Source organism: Setaria italica, chromosome IX (assembly GCF_000263155.2).
Source record: "Setaria italica strain Yugu1 chromosome IX, Setaria_italica_v2.0, whole genome shotgun sequence".
In the NCBI taxonomy this organism is placed as follows: domain Eukaryota; kingdom Viridiplantae; phylum Streptophyta; class Magnoliopsida; order Poales; family Poaceae; genus Setaria; species Setaria italica.
In genome coordinates this window covers 12,217,277-12,244,474 of record NC_028458.1, presented here as the reverse complement: position 1 = coordinate 12,244,474, position 27,198 = coordinate 12,217,277, and the positions used below count along the sequence as shown (strand labels likewise).

General features: G+C 44.9%; 5 protein-coding genes and 1 pseudogene across 6 annotated transcripts; 4 read left to right on the top strand and 2 right to left on the bottom strand.

Moving 5' to 3' along the window:
• Positions 1 to 1,149: 1,149 nt before the first annotated feature.
• Positions 1,150 to 3,863, top strand: LOC101785092 (inositol monophosphatase 3). Its single transcript, XM_004982443.3, has 10 exons — positions 1,150 to 1,309; positions 1,398 to 1,448; positions 1,596 to 1,783; positions 1,884 to 1,968; positions 2,199 to 2,253; positions 2,371 to 2,414; positions 2,968 to 3,036; positions 3,140 to 3,240; positions 3,319 to 3,375; positions 3,465 to 3,863. Exons 1-10 carry the CDS (start codon positions 1,253 to 1,255, stop codon positions 3,559 to 3,561), a joined length of 804 nt encoding a protein of 267 aa, XP_004982500.1. The 5' UTR covers positions 1,150 to 1,252; the 3' UTR covers positions 3,562 to 3,863.
• Positions 3,864 to 4,135: 272 nt separating this feature from the next.
• On the top strand, positions 4,136 to 6,753 carry LOC101784702 (probable cytokinin riboside 5'-monophosphate phosphoribohydrolase LOGL10). Its single transcript, XM_004982441.2, has 4 exons — positions 4,136 to 4,606; positions 4,723 to 4,851; positions 5,834 to 6,018; positions 6,109 to 6,753. Exons 1-4 carry the CDS (start codon positions 4,334 to 4,336, stop codon positions 6,509 to 6,511), a joined length of 990 nt encoding a protein of 329 aa, XP_004982498.1. The 5' UTR covers positions 4,136 to 4,333; the 3' UTR covers positions 6,512 to 6,753.
• A 107-nt stretch (positions 6,754 to 6,860) lies between these two features.
• Positions 6,861 to 12,803, bottom strand: LOC101784307 (kinesin-like protein KIN-12C). Its single transcript, XM_004982440.4, has 15 exons — positions 12,392 to 12,803; positions 12,138 to 12,281; positions 11,960 to 12,043; positions 11,743 to 11,868; positions 11,600 to 11,659; positions 11,447 to 11,500; positions 11,270 to 11,362; positions 10,401 to 10,496; positions 10,093 to 10,238; positions 9,663 to 9,809; positions 9,461 to 9,590; positions 8,446 to 9,381; positions 8,276 to 8,374; positions 7,439 to 8,197; positions 6,861 to 7,342 (listed from the first exon to the last, which is right to left on the bottom strand). Exons 1-15 carry the CDS (start codon positions 12,653 to 12,655, stop codon positions 7,094 to 7,096), a joined length of 3,387 nt encoding a protein of 1,128 aa, XP_004982497.1. The 5' UTR covers positions 12,656 to 12,803; the 3' UTR covers positions 6,861 to 7,093.
• Positions 12,804 to 14,564: 1,761 nt separating this feature from the next.
• LOC105915114 lies at positions 14,565 to 17,214 on the top strand (annotated as a pseudogene).
• A 4,148-nt stretch (positions 17,215 to 21,362) lies between these two features.
• LOC101783900 (GDSL esterase/lipase At5g55050) lies at positions 21,363 to 23,071 on the top strand. Its single transcript, XM_004982439.1, has 4 exons — positions 21,363 to 21,630; positions 21,738 to 21,871; positions 22,018 to 22,251; positions 22,351 to 23,071. The coding sequence occupies exons 1-4, from the start codon at positions 21,363 to 21,365 to the stop codon at positions 22,828 to 22,830; spliced, it is 1,116 nt and encodes a 371-aa protein (XP_004982496.1). The 3' UTR covers positions 22,831 to 23,071.
• Positions 23,072 to 23,978: 907 nt separating this feature from the next.
• On the bottom strand, positions 23,979 to 25,694 carry LOC101769081. 2 transcript variants are annotated; one of them, XM_012842661.2, is made up of 5 exons: positions 25,264 to 25,694; positions 24,827 to 24,956; positions 24,500 to 24,730; positions 24,323 to 24,424; positions 23,979 to 24,250 (listed from the first exon to the last, which is right to left on the bottom strand). In XM_012842661.2, exons 1-5 carry the CDS (start codon positions 25,377 to 25,379, stop codon positions 24,149 to 24,151), a joined length of 681 nt encoding a protein of 226 aa, XP_012698115.2. In that variant the 5' UTR covers positions 25,380 to 25,694; the 3' UTR covers positions 23,979 to 24,148. The 2 variants fall into 2 exon arrangements, with proteins under 2 accessions (XP_012698115.2, XP_022679251.1); XM_022823516.1 differs by having other exon boundaries at positions 23,980 to 24,250; positions 24,500 to 24,739.
• Positions 25,695 to 27,198: the final 1,504 nt, after the last annotated feature.

Sequence of the window (27,198 nt, the reverse complement as noted above, 5' to 3'; positions counted from 1 at the left end):
CCTCGTATCCAAACACCCCTTATAATTTGAAGTTATGTGGGATAAAATATGCTATCTAGATATGGGATTGATCGATGTGTTCAAAATGAAAAGACAAAGGTTATATGACTTTCATGTGAGGCGCACAAGCGATGTCGATTACCTTTGACTCTTTGTTCTCTGACATGAACTTTTCACATGTACATGTAACCACATGAGCTATCTAAAGCCATTCATTTTTGAATCAATGGTAAGATGGATCATGGATAGATGAGAAGTACATAGAGTAGGCAGCGGATTAATGGTTGAATGGAGAAAAATCAAGAGTTGAAATAAACCATGTGGTCACATATACATGTGATTTTGTATTTTCACTTACTTTCCAACACCAACGATGCGGCGAGTCCGGAGTGAGAACCTTGATTCGAAACTATGATCAGTTTGACTTGAAAGACGAAAATAAAAGATAAAAGGGTATTGACATTCTCGTTTGTACGTGGAGGCGCGAGCAAACGTAGGATTTGAGGTAGTATTAGAATGCCTTTAAAAGCTAGATAAATTCGTAAGAAATTCCCAGAGTTTTGTATCGGGGATAGATGTTCAACAGAACGGCACTAGTAAGATCCAGAATCACGACAAAAAATCGCATTCTTCCTGAATTCACGTGATTTTTTGAGATTCCTGGCCCTCCTCGGCTTGTTCCGAACATTCCATCCTGAAGAGGAATATTGCGATGTGGCCAGTAATGATAGTAGTGTTTGGTGTCTTGTGCGAAGTGCTACACTGCTACGTGTATGAGATGATCATTGTTCCTTGATATGTTTTTCTTTGTCTTTGAATCAGCTTATCAAGTAAGGGCGATACCGATTCTAGGAAATTTCATTCATGTACTGTCCCATTTAAGAAAATTAACCGAACCAGCACATCTTTTTATCAATTTCGCTATTTACTTGTGGTTTTGGAGGTGATCAGTGACTATTAGTCTTTTCTGTTAAGGATTACAGTTACAACTTACAAATAGATTTGTATCCTTGTACGTGGAGTAAAGTATATGGGTTCTTCTTGTTTTTCTTTTTCTTTTCTAATAAAAACAGGGGAGTTATATGGGTTGTGGACTTATGGTATGGCCCAACCAAAGCCCGTCCCCGTTCCCTATTTTTTTTGCGCCTGCTTTGCCTTTATAATACCCAAGCAGACTGAAGCGAGCGGCCAGAATTTGCTGCTGGCCGTAGCGGGCGAACCATCGGCGGGGGGCGAGAGATCGGAGCAGGCCATGTCGGAGGAGCAGTTCCTCGCCGTGGCGGAGGAAGCCGCCAAGAACGCCGGCGAGGTTCCCTCCTCATCCCCGTGGATTCGTTGCCCTTCTCTTTTCCTTCTTCCTGTGCCGTATCCTCACTGGTTCTTGATTTCCTGAGCAGATCATCCGCAAGGGATTTTACCAGACCAAGAATGTGGAGCACAAGGGCCAGGTATCATATACTCCTCTTCCTCCCCTTCCCCCTCATCTATCTTGTGATTTGGTTCCCCATGTCGATGCTGATGCGCCATTGCGTCCCGTCGATTGGATTGCGATTCGGTCGGTACTCACGATGCCGCGCATTGCTCAACTGTGGCAGGTGGATTTGGTGACGGAGACGGACAAGGCCTGCGAGGACCTCATCTTCAACCACCTCCGCAAGCACTTCCCGGACCACAAGTTCATCGGAGAGGAGACGTCGGCGGCGCTCGGCGCCACCGCCGACCTCACCGACGATCCCACATGGATCGTCGACCCACTCGACGGCACCACCAATTTCGTCCATGGGTAAAGTTCCTGATCTTTATCCTCGCAATGGTAGGCTCCTTCACTGCACATTATTTTCCTCTTCTCATGTCAAGTTTATCTGCATTTTCTGAAATTGCAGCTTCCCCTTTGTGTGTGTCTCGATTGGTCTCACCATTAGGAAAATTCCCACACTTGGAGTTGTCTACAACCCCATCATGAATGAGGTATCAAATGAATTTTTCATCAAGTGTTCATATGTGTAGTGTTGCATCAAGTGAAGGATGCTATAGAATCCATCCCGATATAGATTTAGTCATGTAGAGTAAAAATAAGAAGGTTGTTTTATTCGTATCAGATTTATATTGTCGTGTAAACCCCTAACTTTAACAGTATGCTGTATTTTGGTCAGTGCATTTTGAAAAGATTGTTAGTCTAATCTCATTGTTCCATTTAGCTTTTCACAGCAGTTCGTGGAAAAGGTGCTTTTCTGAATGGCTCTCCAATCAAAGGTATACCCAGATTTGGTGACAATCAAACGAAGTAACATGTTGGCTCTTCCAGTACTTGCACACTGTCATCCTCCAACTGCTTGTTCTAATTTGAACATGTGCATCTTCCATATGCAGCATCATCTCAAGATGAGTTAGTGAAGGCTCTTCTGGTAACAGAGGTAGGCAACTTATACAATGAAGTTTACACACCGGACCAGAAATATAGTCATGTTTCTCCATTAAAGTTTGTTTGGCTCGAGGATGATAAATTGATTAGTATATGTAGGAACTATATTTGCTGCTTTTCCTATTAGGATTTCATGATTTTATCAGGAAAATCTAATTCGAAAAGGAAAAAAAATACTTCTACCAGATGAGTAGGAACTGTCATCTAAATAACTGAACAAACTACCTGTATTTGTTTCCTGAAATTCTTCTGGTCGAACATCCTTCCACAAAGTTATTTGGAGGGCCAACTGGCCAAGTGCAAACATGGACATGACATGCGAATCATTGAAGAAAGATAATTCTTGTATGCTCCTTTTATTCCAACACCTGGCATTCTTGATACTTTCATATAATTAACTTGATTTTTGTTTAAACGGCAAATGCTCCCATGTGTTTGCATGCAATACAACTTTCTGAACTGTGGCTGACAATTGACATCCTGGAACCTCTTACTCGAAACATCTTAATGGAAATATTTACCTGATAACTATACTGTTTTATCAGGCTGGAACCAAAAGGGACAAGACCACTGTGGATGATACAACCAATAGAATCAACAAGCTACTATACAAGGTAAACCTCGTAAAGTAACATCAGGTGTATCGAATATAAATACAGTTTAACACATTAACATTCTTAACTCGGTTTTCGTTTTCCTTTCCTTTTTTTTTTTCAGATTCGGTCCATAAGGATGTGTGGCTCCCTGGCGTTAAACATGTGTGGTGTTGCTTGTGGTAGGCTTGATCTGTGTTACGAGATGGGATTTGGTGGCCCCTGGTACGGTTAACCAAATTAATAACAGTAGCTTATATCATCTGCCTGTGCATCTCAATCGAATTGCTAATTTTCCTCTAGGGATGTTGCTGCTGGAGCTGTGATCCTTCAGGAAGCTGGGGGCCATGTGTTTGATCCGTAAGTCAGCTAGTTTGACCACACAGCTCTTGTTACTGTAATTTGGTGAATGTCTCTGACTGATTGCCTTTCCTTCTCCTGATTTGCAGAAGTGGCGGAGAATTCGACCTGATGTCGCGAAGAATGGCGGGCTCTAACGGCTTGCTGAAGGATAAGTTCGTCAAGGAACTGGGGGATACCAATTGAAACAACTGCTACCATTGTTCCTGGAGTAGAATAAGAAAATTAGATTGCCTTTGCCGTTTGAGCGATTTTTTCCATGTAATTCTACACAGGGAGCACTGCCTTGCACAACTATCTTGTTGGACGCAATAACATTCTGTTGTTCCAGTGCTTTCATGATTATCTCATATGCTTGGATGGAAGGGTATAGCACAATTTTCAGATACTGGAAGGAAAATTAGACTCATTCCAAAGGGAATATGTAAATTGCCGCTTTATCCTCCTGCATTTTGATGAAGGGAATGCCACATATTCTGGAGGGAATACGTGCCAGTTCTGCTGCTATAGTGATATTGATATCGCTGCTACGTGCGGCTTTCAATTTTATACGGTTGCTACGTTGCGAATAATGTGTAGTGGCATCTTCAGCAGTGGATGGTTTTCAAGTCTAAATTTTTGTACGATATTCTCGTATTATCTTGGCCCCAAGCTTTTTCTTCTTGGTTCCAAATTTCGAATACACCGAAAGTTGTTTTAAAAAAATGCACCGAAAGTTCGGTATTCGCGAATTTGAGTACTAGTTGAGTACAGCAATCTGCCCACTGGCCGGAATTTTGTCTTTCAAAAAAAAAAACAATTGTGTTGGGAAGCACTGGACTGGAGCAGTCAGCAAAGCAAGCGGCACAGGCATCGTCAGATCTTTTGCCTGTCGGCTGCCGCTGCCTGCTGTTTCTCTCGAGGCATTCACAGAGCAGGGGAGTGCGGACTGCGGAGTGACCGAGGACGCTCGTCAACCATGGAAGCGGCGGCGGCGAGCTCGGTTGGGGCCGGATTCGGACCCCAGCTGCGTCCCGCCCTCGGATTCAGGCACAGCCAGCGCCGCGCCCCTTCTTGTCCGTGCCTGCGCCCGCTCCGGCCGGCCGCGCGCCTCCTCTGCGGCGGCGGGGGAGCCCGTCCCCGCGGTACCATCGCCGCCGCGTCTGCCGGCCAGCGGCGGCAACTGGGACAACTCGAGGCGGAGGCGGAAGCCGGCTCGGCCCTGAGTCCTCCGAGGAGCAGCACCCACGAGGTAACCGCTCACCAGCCCCCGTCCCTCGCTCGCTCTTCGTTCCCAATCAATCCCAGCTCGTTCGTGCTCCCTCGCCGTGGACTGACTGATTCATGGGCTGCTGGTTGCCTGTGCAGGTGAGGGAGGAGATGACGCGGTGCTTCGACCTCGTCCGCCGCCTCGGCAGGGGCGCCGTCTACCTCGGCTCCTCCAGGGTCCCGCCCACGCACCCGCACTTCCTCCAGACCACCGAGCTCGCCAGAGAGGCAAGCAGATACCCACTTCCTAGCGGTTTCCTTTAGCATTCGAAACATGTTGCTAGTTTCAGCAGTCAGCAACAGTTCAGCACTCTAGTCTTGAGCTGACGTAATTCAGAATTGGAGAGCTGCTGTTCTATGCATTATTTCCCACAATTTCACTTTCAATGTGAAAGGTTGATGCCATAATATCAAGTTCGACTAGAAGTTTTTTTTAGATTAAGGAATATTATCCGGCCTCGGTCATCCACAATTGGATGCCTATAGCCAAACTCACATGACCTTGACAGAAACTCAGCACTCAGGCTGCTCCAGAAGCACCAGGCTTCACACTCAAAGTTCAGATTCAATTGATAAAACTACTTCTAGGACTCCCTAACACCTAACAGATCCTGAAGCGTCTCCCAGCTGTAGAATAAGCTCTCCAGCACCATTGCATCCTCCAGAACTGTCCGAGTGTATGTCCTGCTATGGAAGAAGTCTTCTCCTAAAGTTCCAGCCATATTTGTTGAAGAACTCCAAGGCAGTGGCTTCAAGCCTGCTGCAGTTCTTCTTCAAATCAGTTTTCTCTTCCTCCTTAGATAGCACCGCCCATGCTCTTGTCCAAAAAGTCCCTCTGAAAATTACCTGCAAAAAAGAATTAGTGATGGTTCCTTTGAACAGCACATCGTTTCTATTCAACCATATAGCCCAGCAAAGTGCAGCAGCTCCTACAATCACCTGGTTTCTAAACTTCCCGGGATAACCTCTAGTCCAAGAACCCAGCATATTAGGAACACTAACAGGCGGTTGAATTCCAAACGAAAAGAACACTGTACTCCAAATAAATCTTGCTATATGACAATCAAAGAATAGGTGTTGCACTGTCTCTTCAGAGTTGCAAAAACAACACTTGGTACTTCCTTGCCATGCGCAATTGGTGCGTTTACTCTGCAAAATCTGTGGGACAATGGGTGCTGAGGCTGAGCTGCCTGTCTTAACATCGAAACAGATAGCTCGGCTGCTTGACTGCACCACATGGACCGGAGCCGGACCTGGCCTCATGGATGCCGCCATCCAAGGTGCCATTGAGGCAGACAAGCCGATTGGTGGCCTCAAGATCGCCAAGGAGGCTGGTGAATGGACAAGCTCAGGCTTCCATCCTTACCTGCCTTCAGAGACCTACCTCACCTGCAGGTACCTAAATGCTGACAATGCACTAACAAGATTCAACTGGAGGATTGACAGTTTGATGGAATTCACTCTGTGCTAAGTTGATTATTTCAGGTTCTTCTCGGCAAGGAAGCACGGACTGGTGGATGCTGCTGTGCGGAGCAGCCCTTCTGACAGAACTGCTGTTATCGCATTACCGGGTGGGATTGGGACACTAGACGAGCTGTTTGAGATCATGGCTCTGATCCAACTGGAGCGGATTGGATCGGAACTCCCAGTCCCATTCTTGCTCCTCAACTATGACTCTTATTACTCCAAGCTGCTGGACTTCCTGAATGACTGCCAGGACTGGGGCACTGTGGCTCCAGGGGAAGTGGCAGCGCTTTGGAAGGTTTGTGATGGGAATTATGAAGCTCTGGAGTACCTAGCAGAGTTCTACAATGTTCCTGCTGCCGAGAGAAATTACCAAATATCACCACAGTTGAAGCAGCACAGAACTTCATATGCCATGAGTTGATGTTGGAAGCTTTTTCATCATATTTATCTTTTCTACTTGGCCCCCTTGGAAGCAACATTTTGTAACAAGGTGGTGATGAATGTATGTGATTATTGTCTTTGTTTGACCAGAAAGCATACTATTTTCTCTCCACAGGTTGATGTTAGAAGCTTTTTCAGCAATAGTTATCTTTTCTTCTTGGCCCCCTTGGATGCAACATTTTGTAACAACGGTGGTGATGAATGCATGTGATTATTGCCTTTGTTTGACCAGAAAGCATCTAATTATGCTCAGCTATTTTCTCTCCAGATTCAGTTCCTAATTGCAGATAGAGTATTGTTCCAGAAAGTTGACATATTTGCAATAGATGTTAATATAATGATTATAATCACAGCTGCAAACTCAAACAATACATTTCAAATACAATTCTCTTACTACAGTATAAACGGAAATTTTGCCCGGTCAGAAGACATATGAATCGGTCTCGTGTCCATGTAATTAAGGACATACATGTAAAAAAGAAGAAATGACCCTTTACCAATTTGTCAACCAGGCTCAGTTGACGAGTCTCAACTCCCAACCATTCAATCAGGTAAACTTCATTCACTCGTAGGCAGATGCAAAAGCCGCCCGCCAGGACTGGTCGTCGTCTTGCGTCGACGCAGCATCGCACGAGTACTCCGGAGTCTCCTTGTTATCGTGGTGGTAGAAGCCACCCAGCGCTGATTCCGGCAGCCGGCTCTCCGCAAGATGCACCTTCATCGTCTCCAGCTCCATCTCGTGCTTCTTCCTCAGCTTCTCCAGCTGCTTCTTGAGCTTCTCGTTCTCTTGCAGCAAAGCGGCACTTCTCTCCTGCAACAAACAAAATAGCCGAATTGGGTTGCCGTTCACACGTAAAACTGTTGTAGTATTACAGAATACTATGATCGCGTTGGAGTGTGGACTGACCTTTTCTTGTGTAGATGCTTCCTCTGCTTCTCTCAATCTGACGAGCAGTTCGCCAGCAGCATGAACGGCTTCAGCAGTATCGCGGAGCTGAATGCGGAGCCTTCTGTTCTGTTCTTTCAGCTGTGCCCTCTCCTTCTCTCGGTCAATCCTCACGGTGGAAAGCTCTGCAGCAAGGGCAGCAGCAAAGGCCGTCCCGCAACCCTTCCTGCCTGCTTTGGCTGCAGCCCTTTTCACCTCAGAGATCGCCTCCATCACTCGGCGGTGCTTCTCAAGAAGATCATTGTACAGCTCCTGGAGCTCAACATAATGTTCGACCATCCTGGCATGGCCGTACATCGCTCGTTGGAGAGCATCATCCAGCTCAGCTGTGCACTTCTTCTCATTGCAGAGCTCCATCTCGGTCTTCTCTGCATGCATCCGGTTCGACTCTAGATCAACCCTCAGCTCTTCAGTGAGGGAGATCCATTTGCTCTCAGACTCCATCCATTTCTGTCTTTCTTTGTCCAGTTCATACTCCTGGTCTGTGCTGCCATTCCTTATCTGATCTAGAAGGCTACCATTTGTTGACACATTAGTCTGGTGCTTTAGTTGCTCCCTCAGACTTTCAATTTCAGCAAGAAGTGCCTCCTTCTCATTTGGATTGAGTGATGACACCTTACTATCACCACACTGTTCATCAATCTTGCTTGTTAGTTCTTCTGCAGGTTTCACACCATTTGAATCTGGAACATCTTCTGACCCCTTCCTATATTGATCAATCTGCAATAAAACAAAGGGAAGTGTCAAGGAAAAGATAAATCACTGTCTAAAACATAATTGATTCATCACAGTACATACCAAATTGCTCAGCTCCTTGATCTTTGCTGCCTGTTCTTCACATAAGGCTTCAAGTTCCATCTCTCTCTTCGAAGCAATTGCTTTAGTGTTGTTGTCATCCTGGTCAAGTTAAATGAATAAGTACGTGATAGGATTTGAATGCAATAGATCAATCAAATAACTTTGCATACCTTAACTGAAGCACTATCTGACTCATTGGATGTGGCACCCAAGGCCAACACTATCTGCTTTGCTGAGTTTATGTCTTCTGTCTGGTTTTCATTTGCATTCATTGGTTTCTTGCAGGATGAACAAAGCATGGTTCCTCGGTCCTCAGGTAGCACTTGAACAGCTGAACTAACATTTGCTATTGATTGACGTGGATTCACCGCGAAATGATCAAATGAAAGGCCAACGAATGATCTTCGTGGGGCTGGATTCTGTTGGTGGTACTCTATAATGTGCAAACCCCGTTGGAGACTTGCAGCCAGTGAGTCAGTGGGGCTAAGCTTGCTTGACTGTAGAGATGAACGAACTTCACTGTTTCTACACACTTCAACATTTCCATCACCTGGGCTCTCAGATACTCTAAGCTTGCTTGGCGATAACCCTGGTGAAGTGATGCTCTTTCTTGCCTTGTTGTGGATCTTCGGAGAAGAGCACAATGTTGGATCTTGCATCGGTGATAGACTTGGGGAGGCACTAATTGATAGACTAGATTTCCTATCAGAAACAAGATCTTCATCAGCATTTGTATTGTTAGCCACTTCTTTGTGCTCTTCCTGTAGTGGACCTCCAAAATCATCTAGGACAGGCATATCATCCTCTTCACTTGTTTCCAGATTCCCCTTGGCATAAGGAGTGTTGTCATCCCCACTCTCTGCATCCATGAAGTCATCAAAAGTTTCAGATGAAGAGTGAAGCTTGCTAATTTGATCACGCAATTCTTGCACGTCTTCTTCGTCAACATCCATTTCTTCCTCTGAATCAACTTCTATGTGAGGCAAGATTAGAGAGCGATTAAGGCTCACTCGCAAATTATGCAAGCTTTCACGGGCATTTTGTGCACTGAAGTATCCAGCCTTGCAAGTTGTGGTGCCTCCAGACTTTGTTCTTATGAGTTCATCCTGCAAGTAATTAAAAAATTAGCAAGTTTGCATGAAGCCATAAAATTGTTGCTACTTCTATGTGCTTCTGAAGTAATACCTTCAACTGACGTATCTGATCACTCAGACCATTAACATCATCTTCTGATATTTCATTTATCACAGCTTTGTTTGGCAGAAGCTTTGCTCGTTCACCAAATCTTAGCGTACTTAAAGTTCCAGATCTGCACCTGCATTTCCCAAGCACCAGTCAGCACAAGAAAATGAAGAAGGCATAAAAGAAACTCAAGAACAGAAAATACCTGTGCTCTGAGGAAATTGAACATAAAAATGTAACCCTTGAATTGCCACCTAGTGTATCCTTCAGAACATATGTCAAACGAGATTGATCATAGGGCAAATCATCTTTATGGGATTCTGGTGTTTCTGAAAGAATGTTGACTAGTTTCCTGAAATGTCAACATGCAAGTGTGAGGTTTTGGCTTTTCAGAATATATTTCATATTGTGGAGTATCGCAGTCATACAATGTTTGTATTTGAAAAAAAGCTGCACTTTGGCATATTGCATTCTGAGGCCCATAAGCACATCAAGACAGAGACAATAAAGTGGAACAGGAGAAAGGAAATAAAAAAATGATGCACAGTCTCGTGTACCACAAGAAATCAAGTTGTTAGCCAACAAAAAAAAAGATCACATAATTTGACTGAAGAAGCCGTCATGAATTTACATACCCAAGCCTTGAAAGAGACTTCTTCAGATGCCTTTCCTCCTTTGTACAATGCTTTGCTGCACCATCAAGTTCATCATTTTCAGGGCCAGCAAGGTCAACAAAGGTAATTCTGCTAGTTCTTGAACTGCTAAATCCATTTGATGAACCCTGTAATATTAATTGTAGAAAGGAAACCCAAAAATATAAATCAGCACATGTCATTCCAGTAAATATCTGACATACTTATTAAATTAGAGTAGAATAAGAAATAGCCTTTTGAGAAGGCTCCAACACTGGCATTTTAACATAAGATGGTACCAAGGTGTTTACCTTGCTCCATGCTTCAATAATGCAGGTGAATATCACATGAGAACGTGAACTTTTCAAGTTCATACTGTTGGTGCCAACTTTTCTGTTTGACAGCCCCTGTAAGTAAAACAAGTATGATTGAAAAAAAGACGAATCAAGAGAATTATCCTTAGAAAGGAAAGACTAATCAAGAGAAGCATCCTTAAAAACAGACTAGTCAATAGTAACCACGAAAGCACTACAACTATGGCAAACAAAACGCTGATATAGTAGTTGCTGTTATTTTTCTTTGAAACATCATAATATGTAACACTGGCATCATAATAATGTGAATCTACTGTCTTGTTAGCAAAGCAAGTTTGTATATTCTGGATGGTTTTGCATGGGGGTTAAATGAGCGCAATGCCTTGGTTTCGTAAAAAATGTGAACCTACTGTCTTGTTAGCAAAGCAAGCTTTTATATTCCAGATGGTGTTGCATGGGGGTTAAATGAGCACGATGTCTTGGTTTCAATCCACAACAATACAGAGATAAAAGGCCCCAGTTCAAAAAGAAGACAAGAGAAACTAAAAGACAACTTGTTTGTGAAAATTGTGATGCTCTCATTGCTCAAATTTGTTCTCATACAGAAACATAATAATAAATTTGAATAGTACTGTTTATGAAAGCAAAAAAAGTTTATCTAGAACACATGATGGGTGCTAAAAGGTCTTCTTCAGATAAATATCTAGCTTGCAGACTTGCAAATTCTTAATGTTTTCTATATTGCTAACTTGCAGATTCAAGATAGCAATAATTGTCAGATAAAACTTGCAAATTCAATCAACAACTTCTGATCGGAACATCCACTATCTAGAGACAGCATGAATGCTAAGTTACTGTTCTTATACCTTCATCAAAATCTGATTGATATCCTCTACTGTTGACACATACTCATCGGTCAAGTTTTCGACATGGATACCATTGCCCGCATTCTCTCTTATCTAAAGGAATGAAGTTGGATTAGAGATCTGGATATACTGAGAGCAATTGCAAATGCAGAATCATTAACTTCTCATAAAGTATACCTGCAGGTCACGCTGAGATGGTTCTAACAGATCATTAATCTGATCGTTATGCACCTGCAACAAAGTTGGAAAATTAAACAAACAGATTTCATTTCTGATTTCAGTTTTTAGAAAAGACGTAGTTCAGTTGAAAACAAACATATTATTACACACCTCGAGGAACGAGCACCGGCATTGGTAGCTGGTCTGCTTCTCACGAGAGCTCTCTTGTGTCTGCACCAGGAAAGAGCAACATCCAGTCAACAAAATCAATCACGATTACAAAAAATAATGGAGGGGGTGAAGAATTTCCTTACTCTTTGGATTCGAGAGAAGAGGTCCTGGAAAACCCGAGGCACCACACCCCGGTCAGCGTGGTCAGAGCCGCTGTCAACCATGGCGCCGAGGGGGCCCCACATGGTGTACGTCTTGCCGGTGCCACTCTAGAAGCATTCAACAACCCATACACGAGCATCAGAAAACAGGAACAGAGAAGCAGATAACAGCAAACCAGACTCCTTGGACTAGCAGTACCTGGCCGTAGCAGACGAGGGATGTGTTGAATCCGGCCAGGGCGTTCTCGATCATGGGCAATCCAACCAGATCGAACGCATCGGCCTGCAGCAAACGAGCACCAATTCACAGAGTTCGTTCAGATCGCGCACAATTGGGCCAAGCTCCGCAGCGTAATGGGGTCAAGTTGCTTATATACCTGCGAGGCCCTGTCGTCGAGGACGCCATCGACCGCAAAGGACCGATCGCCGACAGCAACAGACTCCGGGGCGGTCTTGCGGACGAACCACAGATCCTTGCCGTCCACCGGCCGGCTCACCGTCGGCCGCACCCTCACCACCACCTGCGCGTACACCACCCCACACATCACGAACCAGGCTCGCGTCCCTCACGAGATCCCAAATTACCTTCGCAGGAAGCGAAATCAGGTCAAGTGGGCATATGCTACGGTACCTTGACGGAGGGCTCGTTGTCGGCTGGCGCCGCCGCGGCGCGATCCTCCTCGGCGGCAGCTGTCGGCGTAGCCGCAGCCGCAGCCGCTGGGTGCTTCGGGCGCGGCGAGGCGGCGCCCTTGGCGGGCGACGCCGGCGGCGAGGAGGCGAGGTTGGGGTGGAGGTTCTCCTGGTCCGAGGCGCGCGGGGAGGCGGCGCCGGCTGCCGCGAAGGCGGAGAGCGAGCGCGACGCCTGCCGCTTCAGGTTCCGCCGCAGCATCTCCATGGCCTCTTGCTGCTGCTGTCGCTGTTGACGATGCGTGCTACGGCGAGACGCCGATCAGGTCGCGGAATCAACGGGATCGAGAGGAGGGGGAGAGGGGAGGGGAGGAGGAGAGGAGGAAGGGGACGCTTCGCTTGTGAGATGCGGGGGATGCGAGTGACTGTCCGTTGGAATTAATTCGAAAACTTTTGAAACGGGGGAGGCGGCGGGGGTGGGGTGGGGTGCGGTGCGCCGCGCCGCGCCGCGGTGGGGGAGCGGAGAAAAAACGAGAGCGACGCCCTCCCCTCGATCTGACGGTCGGATCGGATATGGACGGTCATGGGAGGAGACACGTGGGGTGGTGGACGGCTGGGTGCGGTGGCCTGGGGGGTCACCGGACCGCAACTAGCCGTTGGGTGGGGGAGTGGCGCCCGTGCGAAAGGCCCAAACGCCGATAACGCCGGGGGGCTGCGTCGGATGCGTCGTGGAAAGCTGGCTGCCTGTCTGGCGGCCCAGATCGCTTGTGTTTTCTTCTCTTTTTTTTTTGGGATTTTTGTTTCGAAATTTCCTATTTCTATCAGTCATCTGTAGAATTATGCTTCAAATTCCCGTAGATTTTCCAGGTAATTCCTAAAGAGGATTAAGTAAGCTCGGAAATATATGGAGAGCAAAGATACTAGGCTCGGGCATTCATAAAGATCTGCAAAACTCGTGAAGAAAAAACTCAATCCAACAGTATCTGTAACAATCTTAGCTTCAAAATATGAGATAATCATGATTCATGAGGGGGGATTTGGGTAGGGTAAACAAAGCCCTGACCACGCAATTTGGACCACCCAAATTGAGTTTTTCATAATCAAGTCGTTCTTCCCCAAGCATTCATTATTGACTCAAGCAACAAATATTTGAACGACCTAAGCAAATATAAATTAGATCATTAGATGTCAAGTTCCGGTCAGAATACAAAGATTTGCTCACTTGAATTCCAAGTTACAATAGGCCGTTTAATTAGATTAAAAAATGACAAGTCTATACCACTAATAGAAAATTTGAATTAGCTGGAAAAAAAAGAGAGGACAAACTTTTTTTAATACGAGATTCTTTAAATATGTGGATTTTAGCTAGAGCGTATCCTGCAAACGTGGATCAACTAGAAAGCACTCTATATAAACTATATGCCATCAGCTCATTATTAAGAGTCGTCACATATGCTTATTGTCCATGCTAACTCGTAGCAAGAGTCGGTACGAATACTATATTGATGTACAATACTTGTGGGACTTATTCGCGGTAGCTTGTGTGACGAGTCTACATCAATAACTTTTATTGAACTAGTACGACATGAATAACTTATAGCATCTCCAGCAAATTGTTCATATCCTACTACCAAAATACTTTCCTTTTCCCTCTCCAATAGTTACTTTTGCGTTTTTAGTGATTACCGCCGCAGCAGACTATCAAAAACTAATCTCCAATACCAACCCAGCACGTGAGACCCACACACCAGGGTTTCTTTTTCTTTTTCTCTCTCTCTAGTCTCTCTCGTTATCCTCTCAGCCCCCCCTCACCTCACCTCCCTTTCTGTCTTCTTAATCCGCCGCCCATTCCTCCTTCCACCATCGGTGCTTGCCCGTCCGACCCCACGCGAGGCGAGGCTGGGCGTGGCTGCCTGGCCCCAAGCGCAGCCGGAGGCAGGGGCAAACGGCGCCGGGTTGACGGCGCAGACTCAAGACAGGGTGAGCCGCCAGGCCCTGACACCCGAGGCTGGGGCAGCCGACGCAGGGTGGGGTTGGGCAAGGTCATCAGGCCTCGGCACAGCCAGAGGCTGAGTCGTCGGTGCAGGGTGGAGTCGGGGAGCGGGTGCGGCCGCCGCCGCGCTGGGGGTGGAGCAGCAGCACACGGCTAGTGGAGCAATGGCACCGGGTAAGCGGACATGTCCGGCGCACCAAGACCAACTGTCGATAGGGGGAGGGGTGGAGAGGGCTGCTTCGCTCCTACATCAAGGGGAGAGGAGGCGAGTTTTTGGCAATTGCCAAAAAAGATTTTGGTATTGAGGAAAGGATTGGTAGTCTGCTGGAGCCTCTCTCATCTCCAAAATCTCCTAAAGTGTTTTTGGTATTGGGGGTGGATATGAGCAATTTGCTGGAATGCTCTATTGAACCAGTACGTACAAGTCGAGCCGACACAAATGAGTATGTAGGAGCTGGGGCTTTTAAAGTGAAGGTTGACATTTCCATTGTTACAGCATGACTTCGTGTAAGATGTCCAAATAAAACACATTGTGTTGTCCACCCTTCCATACGGAAGTGATAGTGTGACACAAGTACACAAACCAAACCGTGTCTCTTTTCAAGAGGTGTTGGTTGCTTTTCAAGAGGTGCGCCTTCGGCGAGGAGGACATCGACAAGCTGTCCCCAGTGTTGCAAGACATCGGGAGGAAAATTGTCCAGAAGCTCAGGGGTTCACCTATGCTAGCGAAGGGCATCAGGCAGATGCTGGAGGATAGCCGCAACGTCACCAAGTGGAGGAGCTGTGTTACCACAACTTGCCGGAGCATCCGCAGCAATGCTTTGCGATCTGTAGCGTATTCCCGAAGAACTAGAGGTTTAAGAGAGATAAGCTGGTGAAGATTTGGATGGCTCTTGGTTTCATCCAGCCAACTGCTGGGATGCAGTTGGAGGATGTGGGAAGCAAGTACTTTGATGAGCTCGTGGCCAGGTCCTTTTTCCACAAGCCAAAGGTGGGATGTCAGAGGTACTATTACATCCATGACCTGATGCACGATTTGGCTAAGAAGGTTTCTTGTATCAACTGCTCAAGAGTCAAAGATGCTAAGAAAGAGATCCCTGAGACAGTTGGGCACTTATCGGTATCTAGTGATGCTATGGCACAGCTCTAGAGCCGGTGCAATCTTAAAAAGTTACGCACACTGCTGATTCTCAAGAGCCCCTCATCATCGACCTTGAATCAACCACCAAGTGATCTTTTCATAGAATTGAAAGGTTTCCGCATTCTTGGTTTGGAATGCTGCAATAATATTGATGTATCGGGGATCAGGCATCTTAGACACCTTAGGTACCTGGCCCTCTGCAAATCTATCACCAGTCTTCCAATAAAAATGAGAAAGCTCTATCATCTTCAGACCTTAAGTAGTCCCAAGGGTCTGGCCTCAAGGTCCGGAAGAGATTGTGAACTTGAAATGTTTGCGACATTTGGATATGGATACATCAAAAGTTGATGGTATTGGAAAACTTATTCACCTTCAGTGGTCAATTGAGTTCCATGTTAAACAGGAAAAGGCCATACTTTAGAAGACCTGACTGGTATGAGCAGTATTCGCAAAGAACTCCATATCAAGAGCCTTCATGTTGTAGCAAGTCGACAAGAAGCCTGCCAGGCCAGACCAAACAAGAAAGAGAATGTTAAGATAATAGAACTAGAGTGGAACTCAACTGGTAAGAGTATGTCTTCTATTGATGCCGAAGTCTTGGATGGTCTTGAACCGCACCAACATGTTAAAAAGCTTGTTATTAGAAGATATCATGGCAGCAGATCACCGAGCTGGTTGGATGTAAGCTTGAAACATGGTGACTTATACGTCAAACATTTATATTTGATCAGCTGCAGAAAGTGGAAGGTCTTACCTCCCCTAGGGCAGCTTCCTTTCCTCAAGATTTTGCATATGAAAGTGAAACATATCAACTATGAGTTTTATGGAACTAATTCAATTGCATTTCCATGTTTGTAGGAACTTGAATTTGATGATATGCCAGAATGGGTTGAGTGAACCCAACAAGAGAAGAACAACAACATATTACCTAACCTCTGTAAGTTGAAGCTTTTGGATTGCCCTTAGTTGATTAAAGTGCCTCCACTACCTCTCCATTTAGAGTGTTTTGGTAAAAAAAAATGCAGGGTTTGCTTCACATTTGAAGCTATCCTCCTCATCATTATCACAAGTCTGCAAGTTTGTACTTGATAAATGTTCTACCACCATTTTTACAAATGGCTTGCTGCACCAGTAACAAGTGGAAGCAATTGCTATTTTGACTTTGAGTAACTATCCAGATGTAAAGTTCGAAGAGATTCACGCACTTATTTCCTTGAAGAGGCTACAAATATCTCATTCCAATATTAATGATGAGTAGTTGGGCACTTGTTTGCGAAGTTTACAATCGCTTTACTAGCTGGAGATATTTGATTGCAGCAACATCACATGTCTTCCACATATTGAGAGTCCAGACCGCTTAACAAAATTCCACGAGCTGCACATTCAGGAATGTTCTGAATTTTCCTCTCTGCGCTCGTTGCCAAGTTTTGTGGCACTGGAAATCTTGGAGATCAAAAACTACTCCAAGATCACAGTAAAATCTTTCCCTGATACCTTCAACAACAATAACTCTTTGAGAGGACTGAGGATAATGAATTGCTCTGCGTTAGAGTCATTGCCAAGTGCCTTCCCATCTTCACTGCAATTTCTTCAACTGATTGGGTGCAAACCAACTTTGATGCATCAACTGTGTGTCAAGGATGGACCAGAATGGAATAAAGTGGCTTGTGTCCAAACAACACATATCCGTTGATCAGAGGCTTTTTCTGCACGTCAGCGTGTATGTGGTGCTATCACTAAAAAATCATTTTTCTTGGAACGCATTGACAGGTTATTTGCCTCTGAGGAATGGATGTCCATCTGCCCTGCCCATAAGCTATGTGTGTTGTCGTCCCAGTGCTCAGACCATGCTCCATTGCTCTTACAAACGACCTGCACCTTGGCATCCTTTAAGCGTTTCAGATTTGAAAACATTTGGCCGAAGTATGATGGCTATTTGCAGACGGTGGAGCAAGCCTGAACCTGTCCATGGCAACACGCTGGTGCTGTCCACACATTAGATTGCAAGCTTCGGAATACGACAACCGCACTAAAAAGATGGAGTGCCAAGCATGTTGGGGGTGTACGGCTACAACTAGAAATAGTCAAAGAATTGGTGCTCAAATTTGATGAGGCACAGGAGAACAGAACACTAGCTCATCATTATGAGACTTTACGCAACAAAATAAAACTCAAATATCTTGGCCTGACATCCTTGCTCTGGACAATCATGCGATAGAGATCACGGATCCCGTATTTAGCAGATTGGGATGCCAACACCAAATTCTTTCACCTTCAGGCATGCTATCGAAATAGGAAGAGCCATATACATTCCCTTAAGGTTGATCAGCTGGAGGTAATACATGAGCAAGCCAAAGTTGAGGCCATTTTTCAGCACTTTGACACCATTCTTGGATCAATCACCACACCAATGGTCTCTCTAGACTTTCAGCGTCTTGGCATTCCATCATCTGATCTCTCATTGATGGATTTTTGTTTCTCCGAGGGGGAGGTTTGGAGAACAATTCAGGAGATGCCACCAGACAAAGCTCCTAGACCTGATGGTTTCACGGGGCTCTTCTACAAGACTGCCTAGCCGGTCATTAAAGATGACATCATGAGAGCATTCAACGCTCTATGGAGTCTTGATAGCCGTAGTCTATACCTAGTTAACCAAGCCTACATGGTGCTAATTCACAAGAAACCTGAGGCAGCCACAATTGGAGACTACCGCCCAATAAGTTTGATCCATAACTTCTCCAAGCTTTTCACAAAAGTTCTTGCTAATAGACTAGTGCCACAGCTTCACAACCTGATTGGTCACAACCAGAGTGCTTTCATAAAAGGTCGTTTGCTACATGTAATTTTAGGGCAGTCCAATTGTTAGCCAAGTTTCTCCATAGAAAAAAATTACCGTGCCCACTGCTCAAGTTGGACATTTCTAAAGCCTTTGATTCAGTCAATTGGACTTTCTTATTAAGGCTGTTACGACACATGGGCTTCACAAGAAGGTGGATCAACTGGATTAGTATGCTTCTATCTATAGCAAGTACTAAAATAATTTTGAATGGGCGTCCAGGCAGGAGAATCTGTCATGCTAGAGGTCTTAGGCAAGGTGATCCTCTATCACCAATGCTCTTTGTCCTAGCAATGGAAACTTTAAATGCCATGATTAGGTTAGCTAACAGGGAAGACCTTCTAGCGCCACTAGGAGACAACATCATGTAGGAACGTGTATATCTATATGCAGATGATGTCGTGTTGTTCTTGTCACCAATGCAAAGGGGCCTAGTGGCTACGGGGGTCATTCTGGACACCTTCGAGGCAGCAACTGGTCTGAAAATAAATCTGGACAAATGCCTTATCTCACCAATTCAATATGGCTTGGAACACATTGTGACACTGCTTCAATTCTTCCCAGGCCGTCTAGAACCCCTCCCATCCAAGTATTTGGGCATCACCCTGTATGAGGAGAAATGACTTAATGCCCCTTATAGATGAGATTAGTAATGCCTTACCAACATGGAAGGCAAAGTTAATGAGCAAAGCAGGCCAGGTAGTTTTAGTCAAGGTGAAGATGTCGGCCATTCCCATTCATACGGCTATCGCGGTCGCCATCTCCCCATGGGCAATCAAGAAAATTGCCAGACGCAGGAAAGGTTTTTTATGGAAAGGAACAGAAATGGTCTCTGGAGGTCACTGTGTACTAGCTTGGACGAAATGTTGCCGACCATCTGTTTTGGGAGGTCTGGGAGTTACAGACCTACACCTCATGGGCTGTGCTTTGCGGATGCGTTGGTTGTGGCTTAAGAAAACTGACACCTCACGCCCATGGCATAGATTGCCTGACTCAGTAGATCCCAAGGTTGCCTAGATGTTCTTCTATTCCACTTCAGTTCAGGTGGGTGATGGCAACAACACCCTTTTCTGGGCAGATAGATGGATTGATGGTCGCTCCATCGCGGAGATTGCTCCATGTCTACTTCAGGAAGTTGGTCCTAGAATCCGCAAAAAAAGGATTGTCTAGGAAGGCCTGCAAGATAGAAAATGGGTCAGAGACATCACCGGTGCCTTCAGGTCATGCTTGATTATATCAACGTCTGGAACAAGCTTCAGTTGATCACACTTGATGAGGCTACCCCAGACAAGGTATTGTGGAAATGGACACCGGATCATAATTTCTCGACGGCGTCAACATATAAAACCTTTTTCATTGGACAGTATGAGATATCCGGGTCAAAGATCCTATGCAAGACTCGTGCACCTGCTAAGTGCAAATTCTTTGTATGGCTTGCTCTCCATGGGTGTTGTTGGACAGCATCAAGATGCAAGAAACACAATCTTCAGGATGACGATACCTGTATCCTATGTGCTTAGCAACATGAAACTATTACTCATCTAATGGTAAGCCGTGTCTATACCAGGGAACTATGGTATCTCATTCTGTCTAAAGTCCATTGGCAAGACCTCTCACCGTCGGCTTCAGAAACCTCTCTTCCAGATTGGTGGATGCAGGCAAGGAAAAGGTTGGACAAAATGGCTAGGAAAGCTTTTGACTCTACTCGTACTGATTTCTTGGTCAATATAGCTGGAACGTAATGCAAGAACTTTCAATAGAGTTGAAAGGACAGCGACACTGCTGATGCAAATGATTGTACATGATGCACATGCTTGGGTAGCTGCTCTTTTTCATAGCTTGGTGCTGTTTATTGTTGTTCTTCCTTCTGATGTAGCGTCTGATAACCTGGTAGCTAGGTCGCAACATGGTGCTAATGTAATCTCCGTTTAATTTTTTCTGTTGTATGGCAGGTCATCATTCCTGGATGACGCTGCATGTTTATGTACCTTAACTTTTCTTCTCCTCTTAATGAAATACGTGCTAAGGCACGATCACTAAAAAAGTGTCTTTCATTGTCCTTTGAGAACATTAATGTGCGCATTTCTTAATAAAATACAGTAGTATTTACCTCTTCTGGAGTTCTGGCAATATGGATCTTTAGTACCTTTGCAAAATTTTCAGATAAAGAAATATACTTCCATCACAGTGATGTTGATAATTATGACGTGCCAACATAAACCGTTTCTGGTACAGTGCCATTACCATAGAAAGTCTGGATTACGACCGATGCGGCCCTCTGGGAAGGGTGGTCACCGCATGCGGACCAAGATGAAGGGGTCCATCATCACCAATTGGACACGTGAATAAACAAACGGAGCTGAGTCCATCTCTGATCGTGATGTCTAGTTCTCCACCCTCTCTCTCGCCGTTCTTATCTGTTGGGCCGCTGCTATGTCTCTGTCTATCCTTCGTCTCTCATCTAGCGAATCTTATCTGCTGGGGCTGGTATGTCTCTGTCTGTCCTTCGTCTCTCATCTAGCGAATCAAGCACATACAGAAAAGCTCAGTAGCCAACCAAGGTTGGAACGGGGGCCTATAGGCGGACAAGTTTCATAGCGACGCATAGCTCGATCTCACACCATTGGAACATAGGGGGCGTTTTCTTCCGGTGACTTATTTTTAGCACGTGTCATATCGAATGTTTAGATACTATTTAGTAGTATTAAACGTAGACTATTTACAAAACCAATTACATAAGTGGAGGCTAAACGGCGAGATGAATCTATTAAGCGTAATTAAGCCTAATTAATCCATCATTAGCAAATATTTACTGTAGCAACACATTATCAAATCATGGACTAATTAGGCTTAATAGATTCGTCTCGCCGTTTAGCCGCGTCTTATGTAATGGGTTTTGTAAATAGTCTACGTTTAATACTCCTAATTAGTATCTAAACATTCGATGTGACGGGTGCTAAAAATAAGTCAGTGGAAGAAAACAGGGCCTTAGAGATCGATCGACCATGGGGTACGAGCTAGCCATGAAGATTCTTGTTCTTTCCCTTGTGCTCGTTGCCGTCGCTGGCAGCATCCCGCCGAGTAAGATGTTGCGGCGGGTGCCGGCGGCCATCTATGTGTTTGGCGACTCCACGATGGACGTCGGCAACAGCAACTATTTGCCGGGGAAGAACGTTCCTAGGGCGGACCACCCTTACTACGGCATCGACATGCCGGGCTCCGGCAAACCCAATGGAAGGTTCAGCAATGGCTACAACACCGCCGACTTCTTCGGTAAGTACACCTCACAGCTGCCATGTGTAAATGTAATAGTGTATATGGAATGCTTCGTTTAACTTGATCCGTCGATGGGGTTCGTTCGTTGTGTGCATTCGCCGCAGCACAGAGCATGGGCTTCATGAGTAGCCCTCCGCCTTATCTGTCGCTGGCGCCAAGCTCCAACAATCTGGTCCAGACGGCTTTCGCCACTGGCGTGAGCTACGCGTCGTCAGGAGCCGGCATCCTGGACTCCACTGTAAGTGTGTACAACCACATAAATTAATCCTACGGATCAAACAAAAAATTTACTCGCTCGATACGAATCCGTATGCTCGCATCGCCTGTGTTGCCTATAGACTATAGTCATTCTCAATTTCACATACATGTGGTGTGTGGATGAAGAACGCGGGCAAGAGCATCCCGTTGTCGAGGCAAGTGCAGTACTTCAGCGCCACCTGCTCGAAGATGGTCGCCAGCAAGGGCTCCGGTGCGGTGAGCGCCCTGCTGTCCAGGTCCATCTTCCTCATCGGCATCGGCGGCAACGACCTGGCCGCGTTCGCCAACGCGGAACCGGCACACAGCGACGTCGCCGCGTTCTACGACACCCTCATCTCCAACTACTCGGCCACCATCACGGTAAAAGCTAGCAGAGCCCACCTGATAATCTTGCAAATTTTTATTTTTTGCCTTTGATCGATCACATCATTTGCCGTGGATCGATCGAGCATGTTGCAGGAGCTGTACGCGATGGGAGCGAGGAGGTTCGCCGTCATCAACGTCGGGTTCGCCGGGTGCCTGCCGGTGGCGCGGGCGCTCGACGCGGCGGGCGCGTGCTCGGACACCCGGAACGAGCTCGCCGCCGGCTTCAACGGCGCCCTCCGGTCGCTGCTCGCCGGCCTGGTCCCCAGGCTGCAGGGCCTCGCCTACTCCCTCGCCGACTCCTACGGCATCATGGCGGCCATCTTCGCCGACCCGCTGGCGTCGGGGTTCACCGACGTCGCCAGCGCGTGCTGCGGCAGCGGGCGGCTGGGCGCGGCGGGGTGCCTACCCACCTCCGCTGTCTGCGCTGACCACGACCGGAATTACTTCTGGGACGGGATCCACCCTTCCCAGCGGGCCGCGTCGGTCAGAACCCGGGCCTTCTACGACGGCCCAGCCCAGTACACCACGCCAATCAACTTCAAGCAGCTGGTAGTTGCTTCAGGGACCCAGTGAATTATATTGTTCCTCATCCTCACAATGCAGTACTCAGCTGGTCCCCAAGACAGCAGCATGAGCAGAATTTTTTATATATCTACAGATGATGCAACAATAGGTATACAATCCTTCCATGATAGAACACAGCTATAATGGGCTGATGAGAGGATCAGCTCATCAAAAGCTGGCGATTTGCTGCATGCCCTCATTAGTGAACCATAATGTGTGCAAACTTTGCAGAAACCGTAACCTGTTTCCATTAATTTTTTTCTATACAAAAGTAGTAGTATTCTAGCATGTACCCAAAAGTGTAGGCGTAACCTGTTTCAGCTATAATGTATTTTTTTTCTATACGAAGGTGTTTGGATCCTCGGATTAAAGTTTAACCCTTGTCACATCGAATGTTCGGATGCTAATTAGAAGGACTAAACATGGGCTAATTATAAAACTAATTGTAGAAGTTTTGGGCTAATTCGTGAGACGAATCCATTAAGCCTAATTAATTCATCATTAGCAAATGGTTAATGTAGCACCACAGTGTCAAATCATGAACTAATTAGGCTTAATAGATTCGTCTTACGAATTAACCTCCATCTGTGCAATTAGTTTTGTAATTAGCTTATATTTAATATTCTTAATTAGTATCCAAACATCCGATATGACAGGGGCTAAAGTTTAGTATCCAAACAGGCCTAAGTCACATTCAACTGATGAAGGAGGTGCTACAAGTTGGTATTGGCATGCTCAGGTAGGAGCTGGAGAGGAAAGGAAGCGGATTGCCATCAAATCAATGGGCTTCTACTGGTTAACTAAGGGGGTGTTTGAATACTAGATGCTAAACTTTAGCAGTGCCACATCGAATGTTCGGATGCTAATTAGGAGGAGTAAACATGAGCTAATTATAAAACTAATTGCATAACCCCGTGCTAATTCACGAGATGAATCTATTAAGCCTAATTAATCCATCATTAGCAAATGGTTACTGTAGCACCACATTGTCAAATCATGGACTAATCAGGTTTAATAGATTCATCTCGCGAATTAAACTCCATCTGTGCAATTAGTTTTGTAATTAACCTATGTTTAATACTCCTAATTAACATCTAAACATATGATGTAACAGGTGCTAAGCTTTAGTAGGGGTATCCAAACACCTCGATTGACAAATTTGACATTGATTTGATGTCAATATTTGAGAGATACATATAAATTCTAGGTTCCTTCCTAAATCAATATTTGGCACTTAGACAATAGGTGCCATCAAGATAAATTTGGAAACTACAGATAACTAGGAAATAAATACATGAATCTAAACAAACTAGTAAATTACAGATGCCTATATATCTTGGTTGGTTGTGGGTTCAGGCGACAGTTTCTTCTTGCGCCGCTGGTACTTGATCCCAAATTTCCGGTCCAGCACCAAATAGCTTAAGAAATCCTGCCACATGAAACTATACGTTAGGACCATCCCTTGTAATGAATCAACTAAAACATTTTTTTTTTCACATACCTGCATGCAAGCTACCTGCTGATAAAAATTACCCTCAGCCTTGATAAATGAAACTGCAGCTGCTGAAGCTTCCTCATGAGGTTTGAAAATGCCGAAGAAATTCTGCAATCACAAGCAGTAAGTAATTAAATAGGATTTCACAGATATAAAACATTAATAAAAAATGAATATAGTTACCCGAACAGCACCGATCAGTGTGTTGTACTCATCTTTCTTAAATGCAAGGCATGCATCACTTTGTCTGAGCTCATGTTGCAACCAAATTATTTTCTGTTGTAGTATTGCATTCATCTCCTCAAGCTGGTGGACTCGCCTAGCATGTTCAGATTTACTCATCCGATCATCTGGTGGCTCCACATTGTTGGAACATTCATCTGGGTACCTTGAATCTGCGACAAATGAACAACCCTGCTTGTCCTTTAAAAAGAAGCAATACAGGTGCCCAATCATTTGCCAAATATACCTGTGACAAATAGTAGCAAGCAATTAGGCACACCTCCCTACCGCATCAGTCACTGATGGCTGACTTGTGTCCCCCACGCACTCCATGACTTGTGTCATCCCATCCATGCCCCTTTTAGGCTCACTAGAAACATCTGTGCCCTCCATTGCATTTGTCGTAGTTCCCAAATAACTGGCAGACACAAATTTAAATGAATATTGTCTCTATTGTTCCAAAATGACTGATGCAAACATGCAGTACACTTTATGTCTCAAACCCAAAGATATAACCATTGTCTTTGTAGTTCCTAAAAACACAACATTTCATAGTCACATTGGATTGTCTCTATAGCTAGCTCCTAATTAAATGGCTAAATGACGGGAATAAACAAATGAACAGGTAACTAAATAAATACAATCAGCTACTTTTTTCTAAGACATACTGCATTCTCACACAATCCACATGTAGGAATTCAAGAATCAAGAACACTGCTACATACCTTGGCAGCTTGTTTAGCACTGGTCGTCCAAGATGGAACAACACTAACAGGGATCGCAGGAAGTGGAAGCAAGCCACGGCCATGGCTACAAACAGAATTATTTGAGGTTGCTCCATCTTGTGCGGGGAAAACTGGAAAGGGCAGAGGATGAGAGCTGGGAGCAGCGGACAAGCGGAGAGCGAACTGGAACTCGTGGCGCCCCGCCGCCGCCGGCCTCCCCACCCAACAAAATCCCGGGGGCCTGAGGAGGGCGGTGTTCACGGAGGACGCCGAGCTGCAGTGGCGACTACGAGGTGTGAGGAGGAACTGGCTGGAAGGGAGGGGAGGGAGGGCTTGAGGCGCGCGGGGAGCAGAGGGGGGTTTGACCAGTAGCGTGTCTGTCCGAATGGCTTCCAGAGGAAGCCTCGTATCCAGCTTCTAGCGCACGGTTCAGGTATACCATGGTGGCTCCAATACTGCTACGCGTTGGATGAAGGCCAATATTTCCTTCTGTCCAATTCTATTTTATTCTATTCTATTTTGGCTTTATTATTATTTACTTCCTTTTTGCGATGAATTATTAGTTTACTTTATTGTTGGAGTTTAATATTTTGATTTGTTTGGATTGGATTTATGGATTTTAATAATCTATATATAAACCTACCTTATTGTGCCTTCTGCCGTTTAATGGGACGAGGCACAATATTATACAATTCTACTATAGACCTTTTGGCATGTTATTTTCATATATTCCATTTTGCTTTTTTTATTACTGTCATTTCCTTTCATTGTTGGACTTTAATTTGTTTTGATTTTGTAGCTTTTAACTTATATGAACCTGCATTATGTCTGCTGAAGGTTGATCGGAATGGAATGCAACGATCTAAAAGATCCAGCACAAAGCAATTCAGAACTAAATATGAGTTAATTATAAAACTAATTACACAGATGAAGGTTAATTCGCGAGATGAATCTATTAAGCCTAATTAATTCATGATTAGCACATATTTACTGTAGCATCACATTGTCAAATCATGGACTAATTAGGCTTAATAGATTCGTCTCGCGAATTAGCCTCCATCTATGCAATTGGTTTTATAATTAGTCTACATTTAATACTTCTAATTAGTATCTAAACATTCGATGTGACAGGGACTAAACTTTAGTCCTGGAAACCAAACGGGCCCGCATAACTCATACGGATTCCCAAAGAGAAATATCTGAAGCCATGAAGAAAATTCACGGTGGTGCATGTGGCTTTACTTTCTTGTATCATGTGTGGAGGAGCCTGCAGCCATGCATGGCACTTTAACTGTCAGAATTTATATCATTAGATTGTCACTGAAGAGCCTTCAGTGCACAAAGATATGCCAATATTCATGCATTTTTTATTCAAGGCTCTCAATGCGCAAAGATATTGCAATCTTCAGGAGCTTAATTATCTTCATCAATGCACATGAATAGCCTTCTTTTGCAAGTGCTATTCAATTAATAGGTTAGATGAAGCCTAAGTGCAAACAACAATAACTCCATTGTAGTAAAGAGATGAAAATTTGTAGAATGAACACATAATTCTAGGCCTTGTTTAGTTCACAATTTGGGAGTGGCAAAATTGGTATTTTGCCATAAATGCGCAACTGTAGCATTTCGTTTGTATTTGTGAAATATTGTCCAAACATTTACTAATTAGGCTCAAAAGATTCGTCTCGCAAAGTACAATAAAACTGTGCAATTAGTTTTTAATTTCGTCTACATTTAGTATTCCATGCATGTACTGCAAGTTTGATGTGATGAGGAATCTTCTTTTTGCATAGTATCAAAGTTGGGAATTGGGGGGTAACTAAACATGACCCCTAGTGAGGCATGTGATAAAATGTGCACTCGCAGGCAATGCTACCTAGACACACATGTCCTAATCTTTTTTTCCCGAGTCAGATACCCAGCACCCATGTCAGG

Bases quoted from the DNA above. Each gene is read 5' to 3' on its own strand.
- LOC101785092 (XM_004982443.3), top strand. From the start codon at position 1,253: ATGTCGGAGGAGCAGTTCCTCGCCGTGGCGGAGGAAGCCGCCAAGAAC. The intron at 2,415-2,967 runs GTAGGCAACTTA...CTGTTTTATCAG, and splicing joins AGGCTCTTCTGGTAACAGAG to GCTGGAACCAAAAGGGACAA. The intron at 3,241-3,318 runs GTACGGTTAACC...ATTTTCCTCTAG, and splicing joins ATGGGATTTGGTGGCCCCTG to GGATGTTGCTGCTGGAGCTG.
- LOC101784702 (XM_004982441.2), top strand. From the start codon at position 4,334: ATGGAAGCGGCGGCGGCGAGCTCGGTTGGGGCCGGATTCGGACCCCAG. The intron at 4,607-4,722 runs GTAACCGCTCAC...TTGCCTGTGCAG, and splicing joins CGAGGAGCAGCACCCACGAG to GTGAGGGAGGAGATGACGCG. The intron at 6,019-6,108 runs GTACCTAAATGC...TGATTATTTCAG, and splicing joins GAGACCTACCTCACCTGCAG to GTTCTTCTCGGCAAGGAAGC.
- LOC101784307 (XM_004982440.4), bottom strand. From the start codon at position 12,655: ATGGAGATGCTGCGGCGGAACCTGAAGCGGCAGGCGTCGCGCTCGCTC. The intron at 12,282-12,391 runs GTACCGTAGCAT...GTGTACGCGCAG, and splicing joins ACAACGAGCCCTCCGTCAAG to GTGGTGGTGAGGGTGCGGCC. The intron at 9,591-9,662 runs GTATTTTCTGTT...TGGGAAATGCAG, and splicing joins TCAATTTCCTCAGAGCACAG to GTGCAGATCTGGAACTTTAA.
- LOC101783900 (XM_004982439.1), top strand. From the start codon at position 21,363: ATGGGGTACGAGCTAGCCATGAAGATTCTTGTTCTTTCCCTTGTGCTC. The intron at 21,631-21,737 runs GTAAGTACACCT...CATTCGCCGCAG, and splicing joins CAACACCGCCGACTTCTTCG to CACAGAGCATGGGCTTCATG. The intron at 22,252-22,350 runs GTAAAAGCTAGC...AGCATGTTGCAG, and splicing joins ACTACTCGGCCACCATCACG to GAGCTGTACGCGATGGGAGC.
- LOC101769081 (XM_022823516.1), bottom strand. From the start codon at position 25,379: ATGGAGCAACCTCAAATAATTCTGTTTGTAGCCATGGCCGTGGCTTGC. The intron at 24,957-25,263 runs GTATGTAGCAGT...TGTGTCTGCCAG, and splicing joins GTGCTAAACAAGCTGCCAAG to TTATTTGGGAACTACGACAA. The intron at 24,425-24,499 runs GTAACTATATTC...TTGTGATTGCAG, and splicing joins CACTGATCGGTGCTGTTCGG to AATTTCTTCGGCATTTTCAA.